Here is a 25,458-nt window from a genome sequence, read left to right on the forward strand (position 1 = left end):
TTTTTATATAATTCCAATTGAGTTCTAGCTATTTAACCTCCAAATCCGTACAAAGTGCGTCCCTGTCGCTTCAGTGCATAGACGACATCCATGGCGGTGACAGTCTTCCGCTTGGCGTGTTCAGTGTAGGTGACTGCATCTCGGATGACATTTTCTAGGAACACCTTCAGCACTCCTCGTGTCTCCTCGTAGATCAGACCGGAGATACGTTTTACACCACCACGACGAGCCAGACGACGAATGGCGGGCTTGGTGATTCCCTGGATGTTATCACGAAGAACCTTGCGATGACGCTTAGCGCCTCCTTTTCCGAGTCCCTTTCCTCCTTTACCGCGACCAGTCATTTTCTCTGCTTATTGATGCTACTTTCAGACCGAATAGTTGAAGTGAAACTTATGCCTTTTCCCGTTACACGTGTCCTTTATATAGTCGACGAGAGGGTATGTTCTTACTATTCGTCTTCGCTGATTGGCTGTTCCATGTGGACCAATCAAGTATAAAGAGGGGTGATGGCTGCCTGAGTGATTCATTCTGTGTTTTACTTTCATCGTGTTCAGTTACCTAGAAGACCTCAACCAACCGACAATAATGGCTCGTACCAAGCAGACTGCCCGTAAATCAACTGGAGGAAAGGCTCCTCGCAAGCAGCTGGCGACGAAAGCTGCTCGTAAAAGTGCTCCGGCTACCGGTGGAGTGAAGAAGCCTCATCGTTATCGACCGGGAACAGTCGCTCTTCGTGAAATCCGTCGTTATCAGAAATCGACTGAGCTTTTGATCCGAAAGCTCCCTTTCCAGCGCCTGGTTCGTGAAATCGCTCAAGATTTCAAGACCGACTTGCGTTTCCAGAGTTCAGCTGTTATGGCCTTGCAGGAAGCTAGTGAAGCTTATCTGGTTGGCCTGTTCGAAGACACTAATCTATGCGCTATCCACGCCAAGCGAGTCACCATCATGCCAAAAGACATTCAACTGGCTCGTCGTATCCGTGGCGAACGTGCTTAAGGCTTTCATTGAATCTCATTATCAATAATACAAAAGGCCCTTTTCAGGGCCACTAAAGTTATTGCTTAAGAGTTAGGATTTGAATTTTTCATACCTCAGTTTGGGGCTTAGAAAATACCGCTCTATACTATTTTGAAACAGAAAACTGGCGCCCATCTCGAACATTTAGGTTATGTAAAATAAACAGTCCATCCAAAGGTAAGTTTGCTACCGGCGGATGCGTTATTGAGTTTGAATGGATTCACGGTTGATTACAAATTTTTTTCAAATTGGTTAACATCGTTATAGATATAATTTAGGAAGTGCTAGTATTTCGCTGCTTGTAAGGGGTATCCGTTCAAATATTTTCACAGACATTAAATATTTATTTATTCGAAAATACAGTCTGCTCTCTATGGCGCCATTCTAAAATTTGGAAAGCATTCAGCATTACGAAAGTGTGCGCTCCTAAGCGTCATTTCTGTTGAATCTAGAAATTCGTTCAAAATTCCCATTGAAAAAAGGCAATGTTTTCACAATCGATCTTTTTATTTCAAAAAATCGATTTTTCACTTCGGCTCGATGTTTGACTAGTTGAATCGCTTGGTTGGCTAGCTATAAAAAAGGGGTACTGTACTGACGATATTTGCAACGACGTGTTTCTCTTTTATATGAAATATGGCAGCGAATGTGGGAATGAAAGGAACGACTTTGACACAACGGATTCTATATTTCCATATGTTCAGGTAGGGAAGCTACGCGTTGATGCTGCTTATTCTCTTTAACCTACCCGTGCAAGCATTGGTATTGCATGACTCTTTGTATGATAAAAAGTACCTGCATAAGCTCGCACAGAATGAAAGAAAAACACAGAAAATTTCAATATTTGTAACGAACTCCGGTAAAGATCAATTTAATTCTTTTATGTCACGCTCCCAGTAATACAACACACAGGAATTTGAGCTCATTATCATCCCATTCCTAGTAGTATCCCATCGATATAAAGCTATTGTCAGAATAGCGTGTGCCATCTTTGCTCAACGTATTAACACAAATAATATGACCAAAAAACTAAGGATAATGCATGGTCCTCCCTTGGAGTGAAAATAGACGCACCATTCTTCCTATTAAATAAAAATGCGTAAAAATATCTTAAACAAAGACTTCACTTTTTGTAGGACTTTTGACATAGAAAATTTAATTTGATTCTTCGTTAATGTTTTGATGGCCCTAAAAAGGGCCGGTTTTTAATGCAATGATCAGAAGACTTTACTTGGAGCTGGTGTATTTGGTGACGGCTTTGGTGCCTTCCGAGACGGCGTGTTTGGCCAACTCTCCCGGCAGCAGCAAACGAACAGCGGTTTGTACTTCGCGGGAAGTGATCGTCGAACGTTTGTTGTAGTGTGCCAGACGAGAAGCCTCGTTAGCAATGCGTTCGAAAATGTCGTTAACAAAGCTATTCATGATACTCATGGCTTTTGAAGAGACTCCAGTGTCCGGGTGGACTTGTTTTAACACCTTGTAGATGTAGATGGCGTAGCTTTCCTTCCGGCGTTGCTTACGCTTCTTCTTGTCTCCCTTGACAATACTCTTCTGTGCCTTGCCGGATTTTTTTGCGGCCTTTCCACTGGTTTTTGGTGCCATTTCAATTGATGTAAGATGCTTTTACGATGCTACAAACGAAATGAGGTAGACGCACAGTGTGCCGTGTCTCTTTTATACTCGTTCGTAGTGGAATGACAATCCGTCCTTGTTTATGTTTTCTCGTTACATTTCCTTCGTAGCTCCACCCTGCGGTAGTTGATGAACATAAATACACAATTTTCAACGATACTCAAATTCTAAATAGTCTTCCGTCACCGGTACAAACTAGAAAAACTCTAGAAAGAGAACTACGGAGACTCCATTTTGGATCGATTGGATTCGCGTTTAGCTGTCAAAAAACGAATCCAATCGAACATTGCCTATCCTTATAACATTGGACGTGTGTTTTATGTTGTTATGTTTTTCTCTCCGCAGTTTTCTTACTAGAGTTTTGCTAGCACAAGAATCTCAGTTTTCCTATATGTCCCATCTGCATTTGAATCAGTGAAATGTTAGTACTCCCAAACAGAGTGAACGGTTGAGAGTAGCTCACTTGCCAAACGACAGAAGTAGTTTGTTACGTAAGTCACGCTCATATTCGATTCGTTGCTAAAGGGCGTCTAAATTTTGAATTGTATTACTCGAAACACAATTGATATTGTACAACAGCGCCAAAAATAGGACACAGTTTCCAAACTAAAGAAAACTGTTTCCATCGCTTTCGAAAAGTCTAAAGAGAATAGATATGTCAAAGAATTATTCTGGAGGTTTTTTTTATAAAAATGCAAATCTAAAAAGATACTCCCATCGATTTCGTTCTTTTCTGTAAATTTCTCGGCCATTTTAACATTCATTCCTCAACCCTTTGTTTAATATGCATGCCAAAAAGTAAAGAAAGAGTCTCTCATTGTTAGATGACATATTGAAAAAAAGCTCTTGAGGCATTTTTTAGATTCTACATGTTAAAATATGAATGTTATGTGTTCTGCTGGAAACGGCGCCATTTTGAACAACTTATGGAATAGAAAATGCAAAATAATTCTTTGAAACGATTTTTGCGGCCCTGAAAAGGGCCTTTTTATAATGATCCAAATGAATTTTAGCTATTTAACCTCCAAAACCGTACAAAGTGCGTCCCTGTCTCTTCAGAGCATAGACGACATCCATTGCGGTGACGGTCTTTCGCTTGGCATGTTCAGTGTAGGTCACGGCATCTCGGATGACATTTTCCAGGAACACCTTCAGCACTCCTCGTGTCTCCTCGTAGATCAGACCGGAGATACGTTTTACACCACCACGACGAGCCAAACGGCGAATGGCGGGCTTGGTGATTCCCTGGATGTTATCACGAAGAACCTTGCGATGACGCTTAGCGCCTCCTTTTCCGAGTCCCTTTCCTCCTTTACCGCGACCAGTCATTTTCTCTGCTTATTGATGCTACTTTCAGTCCGCACAGTTGAAGTGAAACTTATGCCTTTTTGCCGTTATGTGTGTCCTTTATATAGTCGACGAGAGGGTATGTTTTTCCGTTCCTCTTCCCTGATTGGCTGTTCTGTGCGGACCAAGTCAGTATAAAGAGTGGTAATGGCTGCCTGAGTGATTCATTATGTGTTTTACTTCCATCGCGTTCAGTTCTAGATAACTCAACCAACAAAAAGCAATGGCTCGTACCAAGCAGACTGCTCGTAAATCAACCGGAGGAAAGGCTCCTCGCAAGCAGCTGGCGACGAAGGCTGCTCGTAAAAGTGCTCCGGCTACTGGTGGAGTGAAGAAGCCTCATCGTTATCGACCGGGAACAGTCGCTCTTCGTGAGATCCGTCGTTATCAGAAGTCGACTGAGCTGTTGATCCGCAAGCTCCCATTCCAACGCCTGGTTCGTGAAATCGCTCAAGATTTCAAGACCGACCTGCGTTTCCAGAGTTCAGCTGTTATGGCCTTACAGGAAGCCAGTGAAGCATATCTGGTTGGCTTGTTCGAAGACACTAATCTGTGCGCTATCCATGCCAAGCGAGTAACCATCATGCCAAAAGACATTCAGCTGGCTCGTCGTATCCGTGGAGAACGTGCTTAAGACTATCAGCTTTCATTAAATCTCATCGACAACAAATCAAAGGCCCTTTTCAGGGCCACCAAATTAATTACTTAAGAATTGAATTTTGAATATTCTATGACTTTGTAGTTTGATTTGGCATTGAAAATGCCACTGTGCTTTTCTTTTGGATTCATAAACTTTACATTTTACCTTCAAGCCCATGTTTCCGTTTTGTGTGAAAATGCATGGCAAAATGGCGGATAGAAGGAATGAAAAGACGCTGCGATATAGTCTTTCTGAACAGTTTTGTAATTACTGGTAAGTCTACATTTCTTGATTTATCAAAATTTGATTGATAATGTTCATGCACATTTCTTTCAGACAGAATATAATTCGGGAATTTTCAAATTGCTGACTGAGCAACGATGAGCTTGCTCGAACCAGTCTAGAAATGGGTAAATATATGTAATATGTCCAGACATTTGTTTTGAACGCATTATTATAATTTATGGCATGAACGATTCTGTTGGACCATAATTAAATATGCCGACAACAGCATTTCCAACGCTCATATAAGAATTGGTACAACTGTGGAAAAAATAAATAAATAATATGGACAAATATACCATCTGAGATAAAATATTTTTTCAGTTAAATGTTTGTAACTTCGTACTTAATGAAGGGGCCTATAAATTGCAATAACGCAACATTGAATTACTTTAGAAATGTTATTGACTGTCAAGTTTTTTTTTTTTTCAATTCGTTTATTTGATAAGGCAGGTTTGCGTTAGCTTAAAGGTGCCAATTTTGTTTTGTTTTACATTTTAAATTACTTAAAACTAGGGGCTTACATATTGATTTTTGAAATTAAACTAAGGCTAATTTATAGCTATACATATACACAAGGGGGTAGTATAATTTTCGTAAGATTAGAGGGGTCATTTAGTTTTTATGGCAATACGGTTTGACATTTTTAGCAATGAGATTATTGGAGCAAATAATGTTTAACTAAGGGGGAAAATTTTTACGACTATCTTAAAAGTAGAAATAATTAGAGGGCGTGATTAAATTTTGTAAAGATTCGGAGACATTAATTAGAGTTATTTTATGTGGTAGTAGAGTTGGGCATTTTCAACGAGATCATATAATATAATAGTTAAAACTAGAAAAGGCAAGAAGAGCTAAATGCTTCATGAAGATATTTGGGGGGGGGGGGGAAGGGGTGTTACTTCTGTGTATAAGAGTCAGGGGAAGTAGGGTGGACAAACATGGCAGGGGGAGAACATTATTTCAGTTTCAGACTTCGGGAGATCAACGGATGGATTACAGAATCAGGGTGGTCTTCATCAGGAAGAATCATGTACTGGGACGCCGGGTGGTCGTTCTCGAGATGGCAGGGGTTTCTCCAGACGATTTCGTAGTGCGGCTCAGATGTTGATCGGCTACATTTCGAGTTGTGCGTGTGATGTTCGTGCTTTAGGTCCCGTGTTTGTTGGCTCATTCGACAGGGATGTTTTGTGTCGCCTTGGAGTCGCATCAAACCATCGTGGGTGTATGGTACAGGTGGAAGAGAGCGCTTCTGAGAATGATAAGGAAAAAGGGGCAGTTAAAGTTGGATATTGATGGTTTTTATGAAGGTGTATATAAGGGACATATAGAGGACATCGCGGCTTGCCAACACATCTCGAACCGGGACGTTGGGTGGTCTTCCTCGGGCCCGGAGGGTGTCCATAAGCCGAGACCTGGCGGAACTGTACTCGGTGCACGCCCAGACTATGTGCTCTATATCGTGATAACCGTCGCCACAAGCGCAGATACCACTCTCCACGAGCCCAATACGTCGGAGATGTGCATCCAGCGTGTAATGGTTCGCCATGAGTCGGGACATCACACGAATGAAGTCACGACCCACATCCATCCCCTTGAACCAAGGTTTCGTCGATACCTTAGGGACTATCGAATGTAGCCACCTTCCTAGCTCCCCATTGCTCCACGAGGTTTGCCAACTTTCGAGGGTTCTCTGATGAGTAATACTGAAAAATTCGTGGAAGCAAATTGGTCTTTCAAAAACGTCACCTTCAATGGCACCCACCTTAGCCAAGGAGTCCGCCTTCTCATTGCCCGGAATGGAGCAATGAGAAGGGACCCACACCAAGGTAATCTGGAAAGATTTGTCAGATAAAGCACTCAGTAGCTCCCGTATTTTCCCCAAAAAATACGAGGAATGCTTTCCATGTTTCATCGAGCGAATAGCGTCAATAGAACTCAGACTATCCGAGACGATGAAGTAATGGTCTGCGGGTAATGTGTCAATGACTCCAAGGGTATACTGAATAGCAGCTAGTTCTGCGGCGTAAACTGAAGCAGGGTCACTGAGTTTGTAGGAGGCGGTGAACTTTTGATTGAAAATACCGAAGCCAGTGGACCCTTCGAGGTTTGATCCGTCAGTATAAAACATCTTAGAACAGTCGACTTCTCGGAATTTATTATAAAAAATATTTGGAACCACTTGTGGGCGTATATGGTCCGGAATTCCAATAATCTCATCTTTCATGGATGTGTCGAAGAAAACAGTAGATTCAGAAGTATTTATGAAATGCACACGGTTGGGATTGTAAGAAGAAGGATTAATATTTTGCGCCATGTAGTCAAAGTACAGGGACATAAAACGGGTCTGAGAATTGAGCTCAACAAGCCTTTCGAAATTTTCAATCACCAACGGGTTCAAGATATCGCATCGAATGAGCAATCGATATGAGAGTTCCCAAAATCGAATTTTCAGCGGGAGAACGCCCGACAGGACTTCGAGACTCATCGTATGGGTCGACTGCATGCACCCCAAGGCGATACGCAAACAACGATACTGAATTCTTTCGAGTTTTATGAAATGTATGTTCGCGGCGGATCGAAAGCAGAAGCATCCGTATTCCAGTACCGACAGTATCGTTGTTTGATACAACCTAATTAGGTCTCCTGGGTGGGCACCCCACCACGTTCCGGTTATTGTACGAAGAAAGTTGATCCTTTGCTGGCATTTCTGTTTCAGATACCGAATATGGCATCCCCAAGTACCTTTCGAGTCGAACCAGACCCCGAGATATTTAAATGTGAAAACCTGAGCTATAGTTTGACCCATTAATAGAAGCTGTAGTTGTGCTGGTTCACGCTTCCTAGAAAATACAACTAGCTCAGTTTTCTCCGTGGAGAATTCGATACCCAGCTTAATAGCCCATGCAGACAAATTGTCCAAGGTATTCTGTAATGGTCCTTGTAGATCGACAGCTTTGGGTCCCGTAACAGACACCACGCCATCGTCTGCAAGTTGTCTTAACGTGCAGGAATTGTCAAGACATTCATCAATGTCGTTGACGTAGAAATTGTATAACAGGGGGCTTAGACATGAGCCCTGGGGAAGGCCCATGTAGCTAAATCGTGATGTCGATAAGTCACCATGCGAAAAATGCATGTGCTTTTCCGACAACAAGTTTAGTAAAAAGTTGTTTAAAGTCGCTGAAAGACCATGCTGGTGCAGCTTCTCTGAAAGAATGTTGATAGAAACTGAATCAAAAGCCCCCTTTATATCTAGGAACACTGATGCCATCTGCTCTTTACTAGCATAGGCCATTTGAATTTCGGTTGAGAGCAACGCAAGACAATCATTCGTCCCTTTGCCTTTGCGAAAGCCAAATTGTGTATCTGACAGTAAGCCATTTGCTTCGACCCAATTGTCGAGGCGGGATAGGATCATTTTCTCGAACAACTTCCGGAGACAAGATAGCATTGCGATCGGTCGATACGAATTGTGGTCGGAGGCTGGTTTTCCTGGTTTTTGGATGGCGATGACCTTCACTTGCCTCCAATCGTGTTGGACAATGTTAGCCTCAAGAAACTTATTAAATAAGTTCAACAAGCGTCTCTTGGCAGAGTCTGGCAGATTCTTCAACAAGTTGAATTTGATTCTGTCTGGCCCTGGAGCTTTATTGTTACACGACAAGAGAGCAAGTGAGAACTCCACCATCGAAAAAGGTGTTTCGTTCGCGTTATCGTGACGGGACGCGGCGCGGTAGATCTTCTGTGCCGGGGCGGAATCCGGACAAACTTTCTTGGCGAAATCGAATATCCAACGGTTTGAATATTCCACGCTCTCATTAGTACTGTTTCGATTTCGCATACGTCGGGCTGTTCCCCAAAGAGTGCTCATCGATGTTTCTCTCGTTAATCCGTCGACGAACCGGCGCCAATAACCGCGTTTTTTGGCTTTCATCAAACTCTTCATTCGCTTGTCTAACGTCGCGTACTGTCGAAAACTAGCGGGTAACCCGTCGTTCCGGAAGGTCTTAAACGCGGCGGCCTTCTCTGCGTACACGTCTGAGCACTCTTTATCCCACCAGGGATTGGGAGAACGTTTTTGTATGTTCGCGCCGGGTACTGGCTTAGTCTGAGCTTGATTCGCGCTGTCGAGAATCAAGCCAGCCAAAAAGCTGTACTCTTCCTCCGGAGGAAGTTCTTGAGTAGATTCGATGTTGTCGGATATCGCGGCAGCATAGCTCTTCCAATCGATATTTCGTGTGAGGTCATACGAAATATTGATTGTTTCCAATGGCCTTGAGCCGTTATTGATTGAGACTATGATCGGCAGATGGTCGCTACCGTGGGGATCAGGGATTACCTTCCACGCGCATTCTAACTTTAGCGAGGTCGAGCAAAGGGATAAATCTAATGCGCTTGGGCGCGCTGGTGGGGGAGGAATCCGTGTCATTTCACCCGTGTTTAGAATTGTCATGTTGAAGTTGTCGCAAATATTGTGAATTAAAGAGGAACGGTTATCATCATAAAGGCAACCCCATTCCGCACCGTGAGAGTTAAAGTCGCCTAAAACTAGTCGCGGTGCAGGCAGGGATTCTATGATGTCATGTAGCCGGCGATGCCCAATCGCGGTGTTGGGGGGAATATATATGGAAGCTATGCAAAGATCTTTGCCTTTGGTTGTTACTTGACAAGCGACAACTTCAATACCTGTTATCGAGGGAAGGTTAATTCTGTAGAAGGAATAGCGCTTTTTGATCCCCAAAAGCACTCCTCCATAGGGGGTGTCTCGATCCAGGCGAATAATATTAAAGTCGTGGAAGTTGAGATCTATGTCGGAAGTTAACCAAGTTTCACATAATGCAAATGCATCGCAACTCAAATTATTTATTAAAATTTTGAAGGAATCGATTTTCGGGATGATACTTCTGCAATTCCACTGTAGAACAGTGATCAAATCCGTGACCTCGTTCGATGAGTTAGCCATCGAAGGATACAATCGCTGAAAGGAGGGGCCATTTAGCAGTCAACTGCTTCAAAAATGTTCTTACTGTAGGGAGAAAAGCTAACATAAGACTTTTAATTGGATCAGTTATATTGAAAGTTTTTATTATCCAGTCCACAATGTCCGAGAGTTTGATAATTCCAGTGCCGCGATTATTCTCGAACTGAAACAGAGGAACAGTTGGGATTTTTGATGTTCCGGGAAGTGCTGGGAACTCCTTCTCTGAGTTTAATCCTCCGAGACCAGGAGCTAATTGCTTCGGTTTGGTTGCAACACTTCCAATAGATGTGACTTTCTGAGTCCCGTCAAGGGATACCTTCTGGCCTTTACAACGAACTTTAGGAGAGGAAATGTTCCTCCTCTTCCTATAACTTCTAGGCGCCCTAGTAGATGTTCCCTCTTGTGGGTCATCAGCCTCGCCCTCGTTAGGAGGCAAGTGAGCATAGATGTTTGTTGAGGTTGGTGGTGTAGCTTTCTTTAGCATTTCTGCAAAAGAACGTTCGGATCGTCCAGCAAGGGAACGTTTTAGTTTATCCCCGCGTAGTTTGTACGCGGGACATGCCGAGATATCATGCAGATTCTCTGCACAGTAAGGACACTTCTCAGCATTCTTACTGCACGAATCATCTAGATGATTCTCCCCGCATTTTCCACAGCGGGCCTTATTGCTACAATGGGTGGCTGTGTGACCCAATTGTTTACACTTTGTGCAATTCATGACCCGCGGTACAAACAGACGCACAGGCAGACGAACCTTGTGCAAGAGGACGTAATTTGGCAAAGCGGTACCAGCGAAGGTCAACCGATAAGAGTTTGATTGGGGGTACGTTTTTGAACCATCCCCCGCAACTACTACTGAGTGCAAACGCTTGCACTCGAGTATTTTCACTGGCTGAAGTAAGCGGTCTCTGAAACGGCCAACCCCGTACTGCAGCAGATCCTCGCATGTCAAACTGTCATCGGTGACAACGCCTTCAGACTGTACTTTCACAGCTGGAATATACACGTGATAGTCCTTCGTAAAGTGCTCGCAGCAAGCAACATCGTTTGCCTGCTTTGAGTTAGTCAGCACGACCCTCAGCCTGTCTGAGCGGACCTTTTTTATTTCGATCACAGCCGAGAACCGTTCCGTTAGGTCTTTTGAAATCTGTAATAGATTCAGCGATTTTGTTTTGGGCCGAAAGAAGACCACAAAGGGACCGGTCGAGAGCTCTGGATATTGTTTGGGTCGGGGGAGAGCCTTAGGAGTCGACTCGATCTCCATTTGGCCATCCGGGGAGGAAGCCATCGACACCGTGACGCACGGGGTCAGCACCCGCGCAGACGGGAAAAAGCCGTAAATGTATCAAAAAGGTAGATTTCACTTATCTGTATACTCGTTTCCCACGACGCACCAGTCCAGCTTAAATAGCTGGTTATTGTTCAATCCTCGCTTTACGAACAAAAGGTTGAGGAATGTGGCCTAACAGTTAACACACGCACAAAAGAAAATACAAGTCCAAACCGAAGAGGCAGAGAATGGCAAAATAACCTTGAACGCGGATTACTGCACTGTTCTTTTTCCAACAGACCGAAAACAAAACACTTCTATCTCGATCGAGCGATGCGTAGAGACTGACTGTCAAGTTGAATCTCAAGTGTTTGGCATATGAAGTTCGTGAGGATTATATTATGGCACAACACTGCGAATTATTATCAATGAAAGTTTGTGCTGGGGGGGTCAATGACAGCGTTAGGGTTTTAATTCAAATATTTTTGCAGACATAAAATACGTATTTATTCGAAAATGAAAGTCTGTTCTCTATGATTTGACGTCATTCTAAAATTTGGAAACCAGTCAGCATTACAAAAGTATGTGCTCCAAAGCGTTATGTCCGTCGCAACGCTTGTTTGGCTAGCTATAAAACAGCAGTACTGTACTGGCGGTATTTGTAAGGATGTATTTCTACTACGCCTGTTTTATCAGAAACTAGCTAATACCCGTCGCGCGTTGCTGCGACTTTCAACAAAATAGGAGAAAAACATAATTTGTTCCGAAGCGCCATCTGGCGGGCGGATAATCTCCAACCAATAGCACACAAACACGCTCCATAACAAATGTCTACTACGTATACATTTTTACGGCAATCGATTAAGCCGTTTGGGAGTCCATGAATCATATACATACAAACATTTGCAATGAAAGGGATGGCTTAACGGATTCTATATTCCACCATGTTCAGGTAGCGAGGCTACGCGTAGATTATCATCTTTAGCTTACCCGTGGAAGCATTGATATTTGTATGATATTTTGCTTAAGAAAAAGTACCCACAAGCTCACACAGAATAAAAGAACACAGAAAATTTTAACATACTCCCAACAATGCAACGGATAGGTAGTTGAGCTCACTATCTTTCCATTCCAATAGGTATCCCATCGATATGAAGCTATTGTTAGAACAAATGGTATGGATAAAACATTGGCTTCTGGTTTCCATTTTTGTTTCGTGCAAACTGCAAACAATATTTTACAATTTTCACGTCCCATATTATATTGATTCATAGAAATGAAGAAATTATCCCGTCCCCATAATAGTGAAAATAAACTTAAAATCTATCTAATAAATAAAAATTCCTAATAATCTTAAACAAAGACCTCTTCTTTTGTATAGGACTGATGACGTAGAAAATTCAATTTAACTCTTCGTTAATGTTCTGATGGCCCTGAAAAGGGCCGGGTTTTTAATGCAATGATCAGAAGAATTTACTTGGAGCTGGTGTATTTGGTAACGGCTTTGGTGCCTTCCGAGACGGCGTGTTTGGCCAACTCTCCTGGCAGCAGCAAACGAACAGCGGTTTGTACTTCGCGGGAAGTGATCGTCGAACGTTTGTTGTAGTGTGCCAGACGAGAAGCCTCGTTAGCAATGCGTTCGAAAATGTCGTTAACAAAGCTGTTCATGATGCTCATGGCTTTTGAAGAGACTCCAGTGTCCGGGTGGACTTGTTTTAACACCTTATAGATGTAGATGGCGTAGCTTTCCTTCCGGCGTTGCTTACGCTTCTTCTTGTCTCCCTTGACGATACTCTTCTGCGCCTTTCCGGACTTTTTGGCGGCCTTTCCACTGGTTTTCGGTGCCATTTCAACTGACGTAAGATGCTTTTACGATGCTACAAACGAAATGAGATAGACGCACAATGTGCCGTGTCTCTTTTATACTCGTTCGTAGTGGAATGGAAATCCGTTCTTTTTTATGTTTTCTCGTTACATTTCCTTCGTAGCTCCACCCTTCCGTAGTTGATGAACATTGCAGCGGGTATATAACGAGTGTCTTTCCGGGCAAGTGGCATCAGTATCGCTCTATTGCAGTACGCAGTTGCTACGCGAAAATCTAACAAAGAAAATGTCTGGACGCGGTAAAGGAGGCAAAGTTAAGGGAAAGGCAAAGTCTCGCTCGAATCGTGCTGGTCTTCAGTTCCCCGTGGGTCGTATTCATCGTCTGCTGAGAAAAGGAAACTATGCTGAACGCGTTGGAGCCGGAGCACCCGTCTATCTAGCGGCCGTGATGGAATACCTCGCTGCTGAAGTATTGGAATTGGCGGGAAACGCTGCCCGTGACAACAAGAAGACCAGAATCATCCCGCGTCATCTGCAGCTGGCCATTCGCAACGATGAGGAGTTGAACAAACTGCTCTCCGGAGTGACCATTGCTCAGGGTGGTGTTCTGCCAAACATCCAAGCCGTACTACTGCCCAAGAAGACCGAAAAGAAGGCCTAAATCGAACGCTGGACCAACCCTTGTACAAAACCGTCCTTTTCAGGACGACCACATATTTGTGATAAAGAAAAAAACAATAGAAATCGTTTCCTATATTGTTCTAGTAATAACGCAACTGCCCAAGAAGGTACCCATGGTCAAGAGGAACAAGTCTAGAGCGTTTTTTCAACAGAAACGTCAAACGGAGAAAATCGCGTGCAAAAATTTCCTTGCAACTTTTAAATTTATTTAACAATTAAAGCACACAGAAGGCTATTAATTCTACTATCACCTCTGCATTTAGACATTGCAGGATCGTATAAGCATATTACATGTTTTTCGCGAAGATAATAGGGAGATAATTGATAACAATTTTTTTATTACATTTTGTCGATCACTTTTGCTATTATGCCCTTTTACATATGTGGTCTTGGCAACACCGTTTGTAGATGCCACATTTTACTGTGACGTTTAGAGAGACGGGTTTGTAGTTGTGATATATTTCATGTGCTGTATTGCAACCGAGAGTGTAGATATGAAGTTTGGCATTGGAAAAACATGCTAACTACAGTCGACTTGGAGAAACATCACAACGCAAAACATCACATCTACAAAATATTAGCAAAGCTTTGGTATACTATATGTGACATTTTGGCTTAAGATTAAATTAACATAAAAAGAGTTAGCATTTTTCTCTATTATTTGTGGACGATAAGGAGTCAATGCTTAGCTTTTATTTGGCAGAATAAACTCGGCTTGTTTACATTTGTTAGATATTACGTTTTGAATAAACGGTATAGAAGTGTTTTTGGCGTGAGACATGTCGATAGACTTGAACGATTCGTAGTAACACTGCCTAAGCTCGACTCCTGACCGCAGAAGACAAAAGATTAGTCCGTAAGATTTTAAGCCTGTTTCTAATGACACTGCCACTTCTAATTTTCCGATGAGCATATTTCACATTCTAGCGCACACTAGAGTATTATGGCTCTAAAATTTCATAACTTTTCCTACTTAGTAATCTTCAGCTAAATGAATGAAAGTAAGAAATAGAGTTTTATATTTCAAACTATCACGATTCAATGCTTAAACATTAGACTCAAAAAATATTGTTGAACCGCCCTAATCAACAATTCTTTATATGCCGAACCCACTGTGGTATGTATTGTGTCCCTTTCCCAATTCATATTAAAAGTTGATTTGAAAATATCATATGTCAAATACACATGATGGTGAAACTAGAAATATGTTTGGTTTGCCAGGATAGAAATTTACAATAGCATTTACCCTGCAAACAATCATCAAACAACAGATATTATGGTTAGTTATCACAGTAGATTTACAACCTCAAACCTTAGATAACAATATATTTTACAGTCAATCGAATAAAAGATACAGTTAATTCCCATTAAATTTCATTGTTTCTGAGAAAAAAATGTATGGAAAAAGATCGATTTTTTAGTGTTAAGCTACATAACCATCCCCTTTTTTACTGAAAAAGTCGATTTTAGATTGAAATTTACTGTAGAAACGTTAAAGTTTATTGTTTCTGTATTGTAGCATAACATAAGACTATACTGTAAATTGTTGGAAAATTACTGTACTGTCATACTAAAAATTATGATTTTGTACATTTCTATTTGGGATGGCATTTGAAAGATCTATTTTATTTATTTATTTATAAAATCTTCGACTATTAATCGCACAGACTGGCTTATCAACTAATCCTAATACTAAAAGTACATCTTGCAACATTAAAACCGAAAAAAACATGAAAGTATATTAAACACACGACAACATACATTTAACGGGTTTTGAGTTATTTATTGGTTTAGAAGTAATATTTATCGCTTTGTTTGAACTTCGACTGAGATAGAGCGAGGTTTTTGATAAATGCAAGAGTAGGCAGGAAAATCAATATACACTTAGGTTTTTTACGCGGTTTTTTTGCACTGTATTTTTTACGCGGTTTTTGAAATTTACGCGGCTTTCATTTACGCGGCCTGCATCCCCCGCGAAAAAACTCGAGTTTATTGTTCTATTGTCTCCCAACTTTTACCCCTCAAAGTGAATAGACAACCTGATTAAAACGAACACATAACATTAACGTTGTGTAAGAACTTTTGAACTATTCAATTAAGTTTTTTGATTTTTTGATGGAATTTTTAAACCACAAGCTGTTAATAGTTGCATAATGCGTGCAAACAGCGTTCCCTAACGCTGGAATGTCTTCAAACCCTAAAATTTTAATAAGAGGTGTTAACCGGTTGATGGCAAATTCAACAAAAAATACAAGACTGTCTGACTTCCACTGCAAATTTGATACGGTGCACAGTGGCACGACGAGTGACAAAACCCCAAAAATCAATGTCTTGTAACTCTTTTGAAAGTATTTATTTTATTTTTCTCTAAGTTTGAATAAAGGCATCCCAAAATTTTACTGCAATCGGGTGAAAAATGAATTTTAAACATGTCGTTGAAGCAAGTGATGTCGAGGATTTCTGTTCAATTCAATTCATTATAATTTTTAGTACCTTACAGTTTCAATGGCGATATATCACAGCCGATTGGAGCAATGTTAAGTTAATTGAAAAGAAGAATGAATATGCTAAACTTTTGTTTAGCAGAATATGGAGAATGAATATGTGATTTTTGTGCAAAACTGATTTACGTTTGTTCTGCATCAAAAAATCCAATTAAGTTTCATATTGAGATGGTCTCCCATGGGTCACTTATCATGAAACTGACTCAAAATTTAGTGTAGTTTCAAGATATATAGGGCTCATCTTGCGCATTTTTGCGCCTATGTTTTTGAAAATACCCATATGGAGACGCCCTGTAGCTCATAAATCTCCTTACAAATTAATTGCCTAAACATCATATTACTGAAAAATTAGTGATTTTTACTAGTTTTGTCAACCATTTCTGCTATCCGATGAGATTGGCTACAATGATGAATGATTATATTAACCCTTTAACGACCAACGCATTCAAATGGGTTTATATATAAAAAACCCAAAATTAGTTAAAACCCCAAGTTTTAGCCACATAGACCAATTTTTATAATTTTGTCACAACTTTGTATGAACAGGTGCCACTGTGCGGTGGAAAAACTCAAATATCACTAAAAATCGGAATTAAAATAGCACAAAATATGTTTTAGTATCACCTAGAGTTGCTACCACTACACGTTTGACCCGGAGACTCCAATTTTTGAGGGCGATTTCCGGGCTGTTGGGTTTTACATCAATTTCCTTGGGTCTGGATAATTAAAACTTATTAGAATGAAATGTATTGGTTCCTTTTTGATATATTTTAAAGGTGTAAGTAGTGCTTCTGCAACCTCTTGATTTCAGATTTATTGATCCTCCGTTTAAAGTTGGCCAAGACGCGTCTACTAAATATTTCGAACTTTGCACACAAAGTTATTGCATTACAAAGACTCCCCATTGATACTTCAGTTTTATTTATTATTTCCTCTGTGCATTTAACAAACTAAATAATTTGACATGAAATAGTTTTAAATAATATCTAACAACTAATCATGCAGGGACTCATACGAAACCTGGACGCCAAAGCAGATATTTTGCCACATAAACGGTACGTTTTTGAAATGAATAATTACGTTTAATAGATCAAAGTTTATGCACATACACGATGTTATTTGAAAGAAGAAACATTTCTCTTACTGATAAACAGAATTTCAAATGAATATTAATTGTTTAAATAGCACTATTTGACTGTTTTTCGCAAATAAATTTCATAATGTTGTGAATAGTGCATAATAAATTGTAATCTCCCTCACATACATTTCGATATGAATACATTTGTGTAATTATTTAGAAAGCCCAAATATTACATCAAATGTAAATTAAATTCTTGAAGAATGTGAACTATCAATGATTCGAATAATATTAATTTAAAAGAATAGTCCAGAAAAATTATCATCACCAGCCGAACAGGAATTCTCAACCGCCATGCATCAGCATTCCCTAACACGGTCGACGAAATCAAGCGCTAACAAGCCAAAAGTTTCCACTTCATTCGTATATTCGTATTCGTATATTCCCCACAGTTTGTATAGTTTCCAAGAGAAATAAAGTGATTTAAAATGGCTGAAACCGCTACCGAAGTTGCTGCTGCGGCTCCTGCTGCTGCCTCTCCGGCCAAGGCTCCGAAGAAGGCGAAGGCTGCCAAAAGTGGCCCTGCTAAACCGAAAAAGCCATCGACCCATCCACCAGTGAATGATATGGTTCTAGCTGCCATCAAGACCCTGAAGGAACGCAACGGTTCATCGCTGCAGGCCATCAAGAAATACATCGCCGCAAACTACAAGTGTGACGTCGCCAAGTTGGCTCCGTTCATCAAGAAGGCCCTAAAATCGGGTGTCGAGAAGGGAAAGCTTTCCCAGACTAAGGGTACTGGTGCTTCCGGATCGTTCAAGGTTAAGGCCGACGCTAAGAAACCAGCTGGTGAGAAAAAGCCAAAGAAGGCTGCTGCCGCAAAGAAGCCAAAGAAGGCTGCTGGAGAGAAAAAGGCGGCTGCGAAGAAACCAGCTGGCGAGAAGAAGGCTAAGAAACCGAAAGCTGCTGCCGCTAAGAAATCTGTTGCGAAGAAAGCCAAGGCAGCCCCTGTAAAGGCCGCTAAGAAGGCAGCTGCTCCCAAACAGAAAGCCACCAAGCCATCGAAGGCCGCAGCCAACAAGCCGAAGACCCCGAAGCCAAAGAAGGCCGCACCAGCCAAGAAAGCTGCACCAAAGAAAGCCGCCGCCAAGAAGTAAATTCAATAGATACAAACTATTGCATTTGCTGGCTCAGCATAATAATACAAAACAGTCCTTTTCAGGACTACCAAGTACTTCTCAAAAGAATTTGATATTTTTCCATCGAATAACGAATGCTTGAACCAATATACTCCTTCCCAATCAATACACCTCACTTTAAATATTTCTTTGCAAAACGGATAATGCAAATTAATATTACGCTTTATAGCTATAAGGCGAAGATTTTCTTTTCCGTGCTTTGTCCGTTAAATGTATTGGGTAAAATGTTTCGTTCCACCAATTTAGCGAAAATGACAATATCTTAATGTTTAACACTTCATACTCTACATTATTTATGTAAATTTGTTGCTTTACAAGATGGAAAAAAAGTTTCACTTACATTTTCATCGTTACATTCTAGTTAATATGCAAATACATAATTTCCAACGATACTCAAAATCTAAATAGACTTCACTCGGCACCAGGCAGTTGCTTAAGAGTTCACGCCAGGAGTGTAACTTTTTGGTGCCAATTAGGAGCTGGTTTGGTTTTAACTAGCATTAAGTTGGTGTTAGTTACTGATGAGGTGAATCCAAAACACTAAAAATCCAAACTTTTAATCGAAAGTCTTCCGTCAGCGGGACAAGCACCCCAGTTTGCGTATAATATGTTCATTAGTCAGATAATTGTTTGCATTCCCAAAACAGAACCAACGGTTGGGAGTAGCTCACTTACAATTCAACAGAAGTAGTGTGTGACATAAGCGACCCCCATATTCGTTGCTAAATCGCGTCTTAATTTCAATTGCAATACTCGTAACCCAATAGGTGTTAGCAACAGGCACAGTTTCCACATTATAGGAAGTTGTTTTCATCGCCTTCGACAGGCAAAAAAGAACAGATTTGTCAGATCAGAATGATTCTCGAGACTTTTCTCAGAAAGGCATCCAATAATAAGAGACTCTCATTGTTTACTTTTCCTTCTGTTAATTATTTGTCGTTTTAAAAAGCCACTCCGTACGTTCTAACTAATGGGTAAGTCGATCTGTTTGGCTAATGAACTAATGAAGAGAATTCGAGACATAAAAATCCAATTTTAGCCAAACTTGGTAAATGCACAATCTTGGGCTTAACCCAATTTGCTTGCTTCTTAGAGAGAAACAGCTTATGAAATAGAAATTCAAAGTAATTCTTCGAAATAATTCTGGTGGCCCTAAAAAGGTCCTTTTATATTGATCAAAGCGTGTTTTAATGATTTAACCTCCAAAACCGTACAAAGTGCGTCCCTGTCGCTTCAGTGCATAGACGACATCCATGGCAGTGACGGTCTTGCGCTTGGCGTGTTCAGTGTAGGTCACGGCATCTCGGATGACATTTTCCAGAAACACCTTCAGCACTCCTCGTGTTTCCTCGTAGATCAGACCGGAGATACGTTTTACACCACCACGACGAGCCAGACGACGAATGGCGGGCTTGGTGATTCCCTGGATGTTATCACGAAGAACCTTGCGATGACGCTTAGCGCCTCCTTTTCCGAGTCCCTTTCCTCCTTTGCCGCGACCAGTCATTTTCTCTGCTTTTTATGCTACTTTCAGTTAAGGCAGTTCAAGTGAAACTAATGCCTTTTGCCGTTACGTGTGTGCTTTATATAGTCGACGAGAGGGTACGTTTTTCCGTTCCTCTTTCCTGATTGGCTGTTCTGTGCGGACCAAACCAGTATAAACAGTGGTAGTGGCTGCCTGAGTGATTCATTCTGTGTTTTACTTCCATCGCGTTCAGTTCTAGATAACTCAACCAACAAAAAGTAATGGCTCGTACCAAGCAGACTGCCCGTAAATCAACTGGAGGTAAGGCTCCTCGTAAGCAGCTAGCGACGAAGGCTGCTCGTAAAAGTGCTCCGGCTACTGGTGGAGTGAAGAAGCCTCATCGTTATCGACCAGGAACAGTCGCTCTTCGTGAGATCCGTCGTTACCAGAAGTCGACTGAGCTTTTGATCCGAAAGCTCCCTTTCCAACGCCTGGTTCGTGAAATCGCTCAAGATTTCAAGACCGACTTGCGTTTCCAGAGTTCAGCTGTTATGGCCTTGCAGGAAGCTAGTGAAGCTTATCTGGTTGGCCTGTTCGAAGACACTAATCTATGCGCTATCCACGCCAAGCGAGTAACCATCATGCCAAAAGACATTCAACTGGCTCGTCGTATCCGTGGCGAACGTGCTTAAGGCTATCGGCTTTCATTGAATCTCATTATCAATAATACCAAAGGCCCTTTTCAGGGCCACCCAATTGATTGATTAAGAGTTAGAATTTGAACTTTCTATGATTTAGTTTGATTTGGCTTGGGAAATTCTGCTTAATACTATTTGGAAACAGATGTCTCGAACGTTTGGGTGATGTGGAAATTATCAAATCATCTAAAGGTAGATTTAATATCGGTAGCTACGTTATTGAGTTTGAATGGATTGAGAGTTGATCACAAAATGATTAGATATGGAATTTGCATTTCGATTTCGTTTCATCAGATTTCTACACGAACTTGAAGCCAAACTAAGCTAGTATCGGATTGATGCTAGCATAAAAAACGAAGGCACATTGTTTCTGAACAAAGCCGCTGATTTAGTCCCGTTCTAAGTTAGTGTAGCATTCTTGTAATACGCAGTCGAAATGCAAATTCCACAACTAATTTAGTTTTAGATTTTGTACTGTTCACGCGCAAAAATGGTTTTAATCAATTAACTCTGTAGTGGAGAATAATTGGTTTTACCCAAATCTTTCTTCTTAGACAGAAATATAGTATAGTGCACAAAGAGGTTTCAAAATGGATGACAAAAGTATACATCTAGCTTGGGATTTGCTGGTGCGATGGCGTTATAGTTTAAACACCCATCCGTTGACAATTTTTTTACACAAGAATAGAATACTTACTCATTCGAACAGGGTTGAGAGTCAATCTAAAATTTCGAAACCAGTCAGTGAGTTTGGCATAATTTCAACCGTTTACATGTAAGATTTCTGGTTGCATATGAATTTTTATTATGCAGACCTCCTACTCTGATACACGAAATTCTGTCTTAAAATTATCATCAAATTTTTGTAGTCGTTTAATAGTTACGCTTTGCAACAATATGATGAATTGAACAGCACATGAAAAAATCGATTTTTTAACATCGTGCTGCTGCGCATCATGTCAGTCATATCGCATAGTTGTATAATTATGAATTGATTTAGCAAATTTTAGCAACATATCCCATTGGAAACATTTTCAATTTTTTCTTTATCGCAAATATGTGGTCGTCCTGAAAAGGACGGTTTTGTACAAGAGTTGTTTCAGCGTTTGATTTAAGCCTTCTTTTCGGTCTTCTTGGGCAGAAGCACGGCTTGGATGTTTGGCAGAACACCGCCCTGAGCAATGGTCACTCCAGAGAGCAGTTTGTTCAACTCCTCATCGTTACGAATGGCCAGTTGCAGATGACGCGGGATGATCCTGGTCTTCTTGTTGTCACGGGCAGCGTTTCCTGCCAATTCCAAAACTTCGGCAGCGAGGTATTCCATCACAGCCGCCAGATAGACGGGTGCTCCGGCTCCAACACGTTCGGCATAGTTTCCTTTCCTCAGCAGACGGTGAATTCGGCCAACAGGGAACTGAAGACCGGCACGATTCGAGCGGGACTTTGCCTTTCCCTTAACTTTGCCTCCTTTACCGCGTCCAGACATGATGTATTGAGTTTTCAAATAGAGTAGCAACTTTTAACTGAAGTAGAGGTATACTGATGCCAGGTACCTGCATGGACCCTCTTTATATACCCGTTTCAATGTGCATTCTTTTTCAAAAGGGCGCGGCTGACGAAATAATATTCGACAAGTATAAAAAAGGGGACGAGCATCTGACGCTTCCGATGCGAGTATAAAAGAACTAGCCTACATGGTTTCAACATTAGTTTCTTTCAAGCACCGGATAGCATAACACCATTGTCGAAATGGCACCGAAAGCAAGTGGAAAAGCAGTCAAAAAAGCTGGCAAGGCAACGAAGGCCATTGTGAAGGGAGACAAGAAAAAACGTAAGCAACGGCGTAAGGAGAGCTATGCTATCTACATCTACAAGGTGCTGAAGCAAGTTCACCCAGACACCGGAGTTTCCTCGAAGGCCATGAGCATCATGAATAGCTTTGTTAACGACATCTTCGAACGCATTGCATCCGAAGCTTCTCGTCTGGCTCACTACAACAAGCGCTCTACGATCACTTCCCGCGAGATACAGACTGCCGTTCGTCTTCTGTTGCCGGGAGAGTTGGCCAAACACGCTGTCTCGGAGGGCACCAAAGCTGTCACTAAGTATACTAGCTCCAAGTAAATTCATCTAATCGCTGCATCGCAACAATCGGCCCTTTTCAGGGCCACCAACTCTTTGCTAAAGAATCAAACTAGATTTTCCACTGCTTTCGCCTCAAAAATAATAGAATGAATAAACTTGCGATGAGTAATCAAAAAATGTAAAATATTTTCCTCGATAGCTAATGTATTGACTATTTCGGGAAGGGACAGCCTACTGTCCTCAACAACGCCACTTTAGTAACGGGAAGGCGGCTCAATTTAGGTACGGCGCAACCATCATTGCTGCAAGCAACGCAAAATTCATCAATGGGGGAGGGGTTCACAATACCAGGTACGCACTATGGGGCAACTACCAACGCAATCAAACCGGTCGCCTTCTCTTTGGACATACTCAGCTAGTACACTGCGCTGTACAGTTCCCGGACGATGCAATGTATGAAACGCAAGCATGAATTCCGTCGATGTTGGACATATTCCTCGCTAACGCCGAAATCTTCCAGATGGTTTCGCTTGACGAAGTCACATCCCACCACTTTCTGTATGCAAAGTCAATCAAAGCACAGCTGCTTCTACGATCTTTCAGCGAAAGGACCATCATTGCGACAATTATGGTCCAGTTCAGCCTAATAGTGGACTACAACCGTCAGGGAATTCCGGCTATAACCACAAAAAAGACATCGATGCAGCTTCAGAAGGACTTGCGTCAGGAGGTTTCCGGTTCAGGCTAAGCTTGTTCAAATGGATTTCCACACAGTGCCTGATGCCCTGCGTAATGTATATAGACGTCAATTTCAGAGATGATATGAAAAATTGATTTTTTTCCTATGGGATATATTGTTCGAGCTACTGTCCAAGAAAGCGGAGCTTCATGGCAAAAATACAATTCGTTGAGCGTTTCTCGTATTAAAAATGAAACAAACGATCAGTTCAATTGAAATGAGTGTTGTATGTAATCGTTCCAAATTTTTGAATGACACACAACCCCCAATCTCCATGTTCGAATAAATAAATATTCTATACTTGTGAAAATAAACCTTTAAACGAATGGTCGTTTAAATAGTAATGCCGTCACACTAGGAAATCCCAAACTAGACGTCTATGTCTGTCATTTTGAAATCCCTTTGTGCATTCAGATATATTCTGGTTGAAGTGGAAAATCCAACTAGCGACAATCGTATTTTCTCCTAGTCTAAACAGTGGGATTACGTCAGAAGTAGGGCGTATTATGTCGCTCGTTGGATTTTCAACTGTAACGAAAATATTCTGTTCAAGGTAGGACAATTATTTTGTGTACAAATTTTCTGCATAACGTCAAAAAATCCTTGCTAAAACATACTACTTTTACTGGTGATTCTCCAAATTTAGTTTTCGACTTACCCCAAGAAAATTCTACTGAATCCGATGTATCAAATATAGGATTCGAAACACAAAAATCAAACTTCATCAAAACTAGTTAAATGCACAGATTTGGGTTTAACCCAATTTGTTAGCTAGGGAAAAAGAGCTTATGAAATAGAAAATGCGAACTAATTCTTTGAAACGATTGTTGGCCCTGAAAAGGGCCTTTTTATATAATTCCAATTGAGTTCTAGCTATTTAACCTCCAAATCCGTACAAAGTGCGTCCCTGTCGCTTCAGTGCATAGACGACATCCATGGCGGTGACAGTCTTCCGCTTGGCGTGTTCAGTGTAGGTGACTGCATCTCGGATGACATTTTCTAGGAACACCTTCAGCACTCCTCGTGTCTCCTCGTAGATCAGACCGGAGATACGTTTTACACCACCACGACGAGCCAGACGACGAATGGCGGGCTTGGTGATTCCCTGGATGTTATCACGAAGAACCTTGCGATGACGCTTAGCGCCTCCTTTTCCGAGTCCCTTTCCTCCTTTACCGCGACCAGTCATTTTCTCTGCTTATTGATGCTACTTTCAGACCGAATAGTTGAAGTGAAACTTATGCCTTTTCCCGTTACACGTGTCCTTTATATAGTCGACGAGAGGGTATGTTCTTACTATTCGTCTTCGCTGATTGGCTGTTCCATGTGGACCAATCAAGTATAAAGAGGGGTGATGGCTGCCTGAGTGATTCATTCTGTGTTTTACTTTCATCGTGTTCAGTTACCTAGAAGACCTCAACCAACCGACAATAATGGCTCGTACCAAGCAGACTGCTCGTAAATCAACTGGAGGAAAGGCTCCTCGCAAGCAGCTGGCGACGAAAGCTGCTCGTAAAAGTGCTCCGGCTACCGGTGGAGTGAAGAAGCCTCATCGTTATCGACCGGGAACAGTCGCTCTTCGTGAAATCCGTCGTTATCAGAAATCGACTGAGCTTTTGATCCGAAAGCTCCCTTTCCAGCGCCTGGTTCGTGAAATCGCTCAAGATTTCAAGACCGACTTGCGTTTCCAGAGTTCAGCTGTTATGGCCTTGCAGGAAGCTAGTGAAGCTTATCTGGTTGGCCTGTTCGAAGACACTAATCTATGCGCTATCCACGCCAAGCGAGTCACCATCATGCCAAAAGACATTCAACTGGCTCGTCGTATCCGTGGCGAACGTGCTTAAGGCTTTCATTGAATCTCATTATCAATAATACAAAAGGCCCTTTTCAGGGCCACTAAAGTTATTGCTTAAGAGTTAGAATTTGAATTTTTCATACCTCAGTTTGGGGCTTAGAAAATACCGCTCTATACTATTTTGAAACAGAAAACTGGCGCCCATCTCGAACATT

General features: G+C 41.5%; 12 protein-coding genes across 12 annotated transcripts; 7 read left to right on the forward strand and 5 right to left on the reverse strand.

Moving 5' to 3' along the window:
- Positions 1–17: 17 nt before the first annotated feature.
- On the reverse strand, positions 18–4,004 carry LOC131676029 (uncharacterized). Its single transcript, XM_058955155.1, has 4 exons — positions 3,671–4,004; positions 2,252–2,605; positions 2,095–2,102; positions 18–352 (listed from the first exon to the last, which is right to left on the reverse strand). The coding sequence occupies exons 1-4, from the start codon at positions 3,979–3,981 to the stop codon at positions 33–35; spliced, it is 993 nt and encodes a 330-aa protein (XP_058811138.1). The 5' UTR covers positions 3,982–4,004; the 3' UTR covers positions 18–32.
- LOC131678441 (histone H3) lies at positions 553–1,029 on the forward strand. Its single transcript, XM_058958604.1, has one exon. The coding sequence runs from the start codon at positions 589–591 to the stop codon at positions 997–999; it is 411 nt and encodes a 136-aa protein (XP_058814587.1). The 5' UTR covers positions 553–588; the 3' UTR covers positions 1,000–1,029.
- On the reverse strand, positions 2,209–2,647 carry LOC131678455 (histone H2B). The gene has a single exon (XM_058958630.1). The coding sequence runs from the start codon at positions 2,620–2,622 to the stop codon at positions 2,248–2,250; it is 375 nt and encodes a 124-aa protein (XP_058814613.1). The 5' UTR covers positions 2,623–2,647; the 3' UTR covers positions 2,209–2,247.
- Positions 4,005–4,194: 190 nt separating the features above from the next.
- Positions 4,195–4,673, forward strand: LOC131678449 (histone H3). Its single transcript, XM_058958616.1, has one exon. It carries the CDS (start codon positions 4,223–4,225, stop codon positions 4,631–4,633), a length of 411 nt encoding a protein of 136 aa, XP_058814599.1. The 5' UTR covers positions 4,195–4,222; the 3' UTR covers positions 4,634–4,673.
- Positions 4,674–12,609: 7,936 nt separating this feature from the next.
- LOC131676387 (histone H2B) lies at positions 12,610–13,047 on the reverse strand. The gene has a single exon (XM_058955455.1). It carries the CDS (start codon positions 13,021–13,023, stop codon positions 12,649–12,651), a length of 375 nt encoding a protein of 124 aa, XP_058811438.1. The 5' UTR covers positions 13,024–13,047; the 3' UTR covers positions 12,610–12,648.
- A 198-nt stretch (positions 13,048–13,245) lies between these two features.
- LOC131678528 (histone H2A) lies at positions 13,246–13,690 on the forward strand. The gene has a single exon (XM_058958740.1). It carries the CDS (start codon positions 13,286–13,288, stop codon positions 13,658–13,660), a length of 375 nt encoding a protein of 124 aa, XP_058814723.1. The 5' UTR covers positions 13,246–13,285; the 3' UTR covers positions 13,661–13,690.
- A 4,014-nt stretch (positions 13,691–17,704) lies between these two features.
- Positions 17,705–18,470, forward strand: LOC131678462 (histone H1B-like). The gene has a single exon (XM_058958640.1). The coding sequence runs from the start codon at positions 17,751–17,753 to the stop codon at positions 18,417–18,419; it is 669 nt and encodes a 222-aa protein (XP_058814623.1). The 5' UTR covers positions 17,705–17,750; the 3' UTR covers positions 18,420–18,470.
- Positions 18,471–19,602: 1,132 nt separating this feature from the next.
- LOC131676030 (uncharacterized) lies at positions 19,603–24,660 on the reverse strand. The gene is made up of 3 exons (XM_058955156.1): positions 24,329–24,660; positions 21,742–22,140; positions 19,603–19,980 (listed from the first exon to the last, which is right to left on the reverse strand). Exons 1-3 carry the CDS (start codon positions 24,635–24,637, stop codon positions 19,657–19,659), a joined length of 1,032 nt encoding a protein of 343 aa, XP_058811139.1. The 5' UTR covers positions 24,638–24,660; the 3' UTR covers positions 19,603–19,656.
- Positions 20,170–20,656, forward strand: LOC131678489 (histone H3). The gene has a single exon (XM_058958672.1). The coding sequence runs from the start codon at positions 20,208–20,210 to the stop codon at positions 20,616–20,618; it is 411 nt and encodes a 136-aa protein (XP_058814655.1). The 5' UTR covers positions 20,170–20,207; the 3' UTR covers positions 20,619–20,656.
- On the reverse strand, positions 21,691–22,152 carry LOC131678518 (histone H2A). The gene has a single exon (XM_058958729.1). The coding sequence runs from the start codon at positions 22,108–22,110 to the stop codon at positions 21,736–21,738; it is 375 nt and encodes a 124-aa protein (XP_058814712.1). The 5' UTR covers positions 22,111–22,152; the 3' UTR covers positions 21,691–21,735.
- On the forward strand, positions 22,356–22,880 carry LOC131678569 (histone H2B-like). Its single transcript, XM_058958784.1, has one exon. It carries the CDS (start codon positions 22,374–22,376, stop codon positions 22,746–22,748), a length of 375 nt encoding a protein of 124 aa, XP_058814767.1. The 5' UTR covers positions 22,356–22,373; the 3' UTR covers positions 22,749–22,880.
- A 180-nt stretch (positions 24,661–24,840) lies between the features above and the next one.
- LOC131678502 (histone H3) lies at positions 24,841–25,322 on the forward strand. Its single transcript, XM_058958698.1, has one exon. It carries the CDS (start codon positions 24,882–24,884, stop codon positions 25,290–25,292), a length of 411 nt encoding a protein of 136 aa, XP_058814681.1. The 5' UTR covers positions 24,841–24,881; the 3' UTR covers positions 25,293–25,322.
- The last annotated feature ends 136 nt before the right edge of the window (positions 25,323–25,458 follow it).

This window comes from Topomyia yanbarensis, chromosome 1 (assembly GCF_030247195.1).
Source record: "Topomyia yanbarensis strain Yona2022 chromosome 1, ASM3024719v1, whole genome shotgun sequence".
Classification (NCBI taxonomy): Eukaryota; Metazoa; Arthropoda; class Insecta; order Diptera; family Culicidae; genus Topomyia; species Topomyia yanbarensis.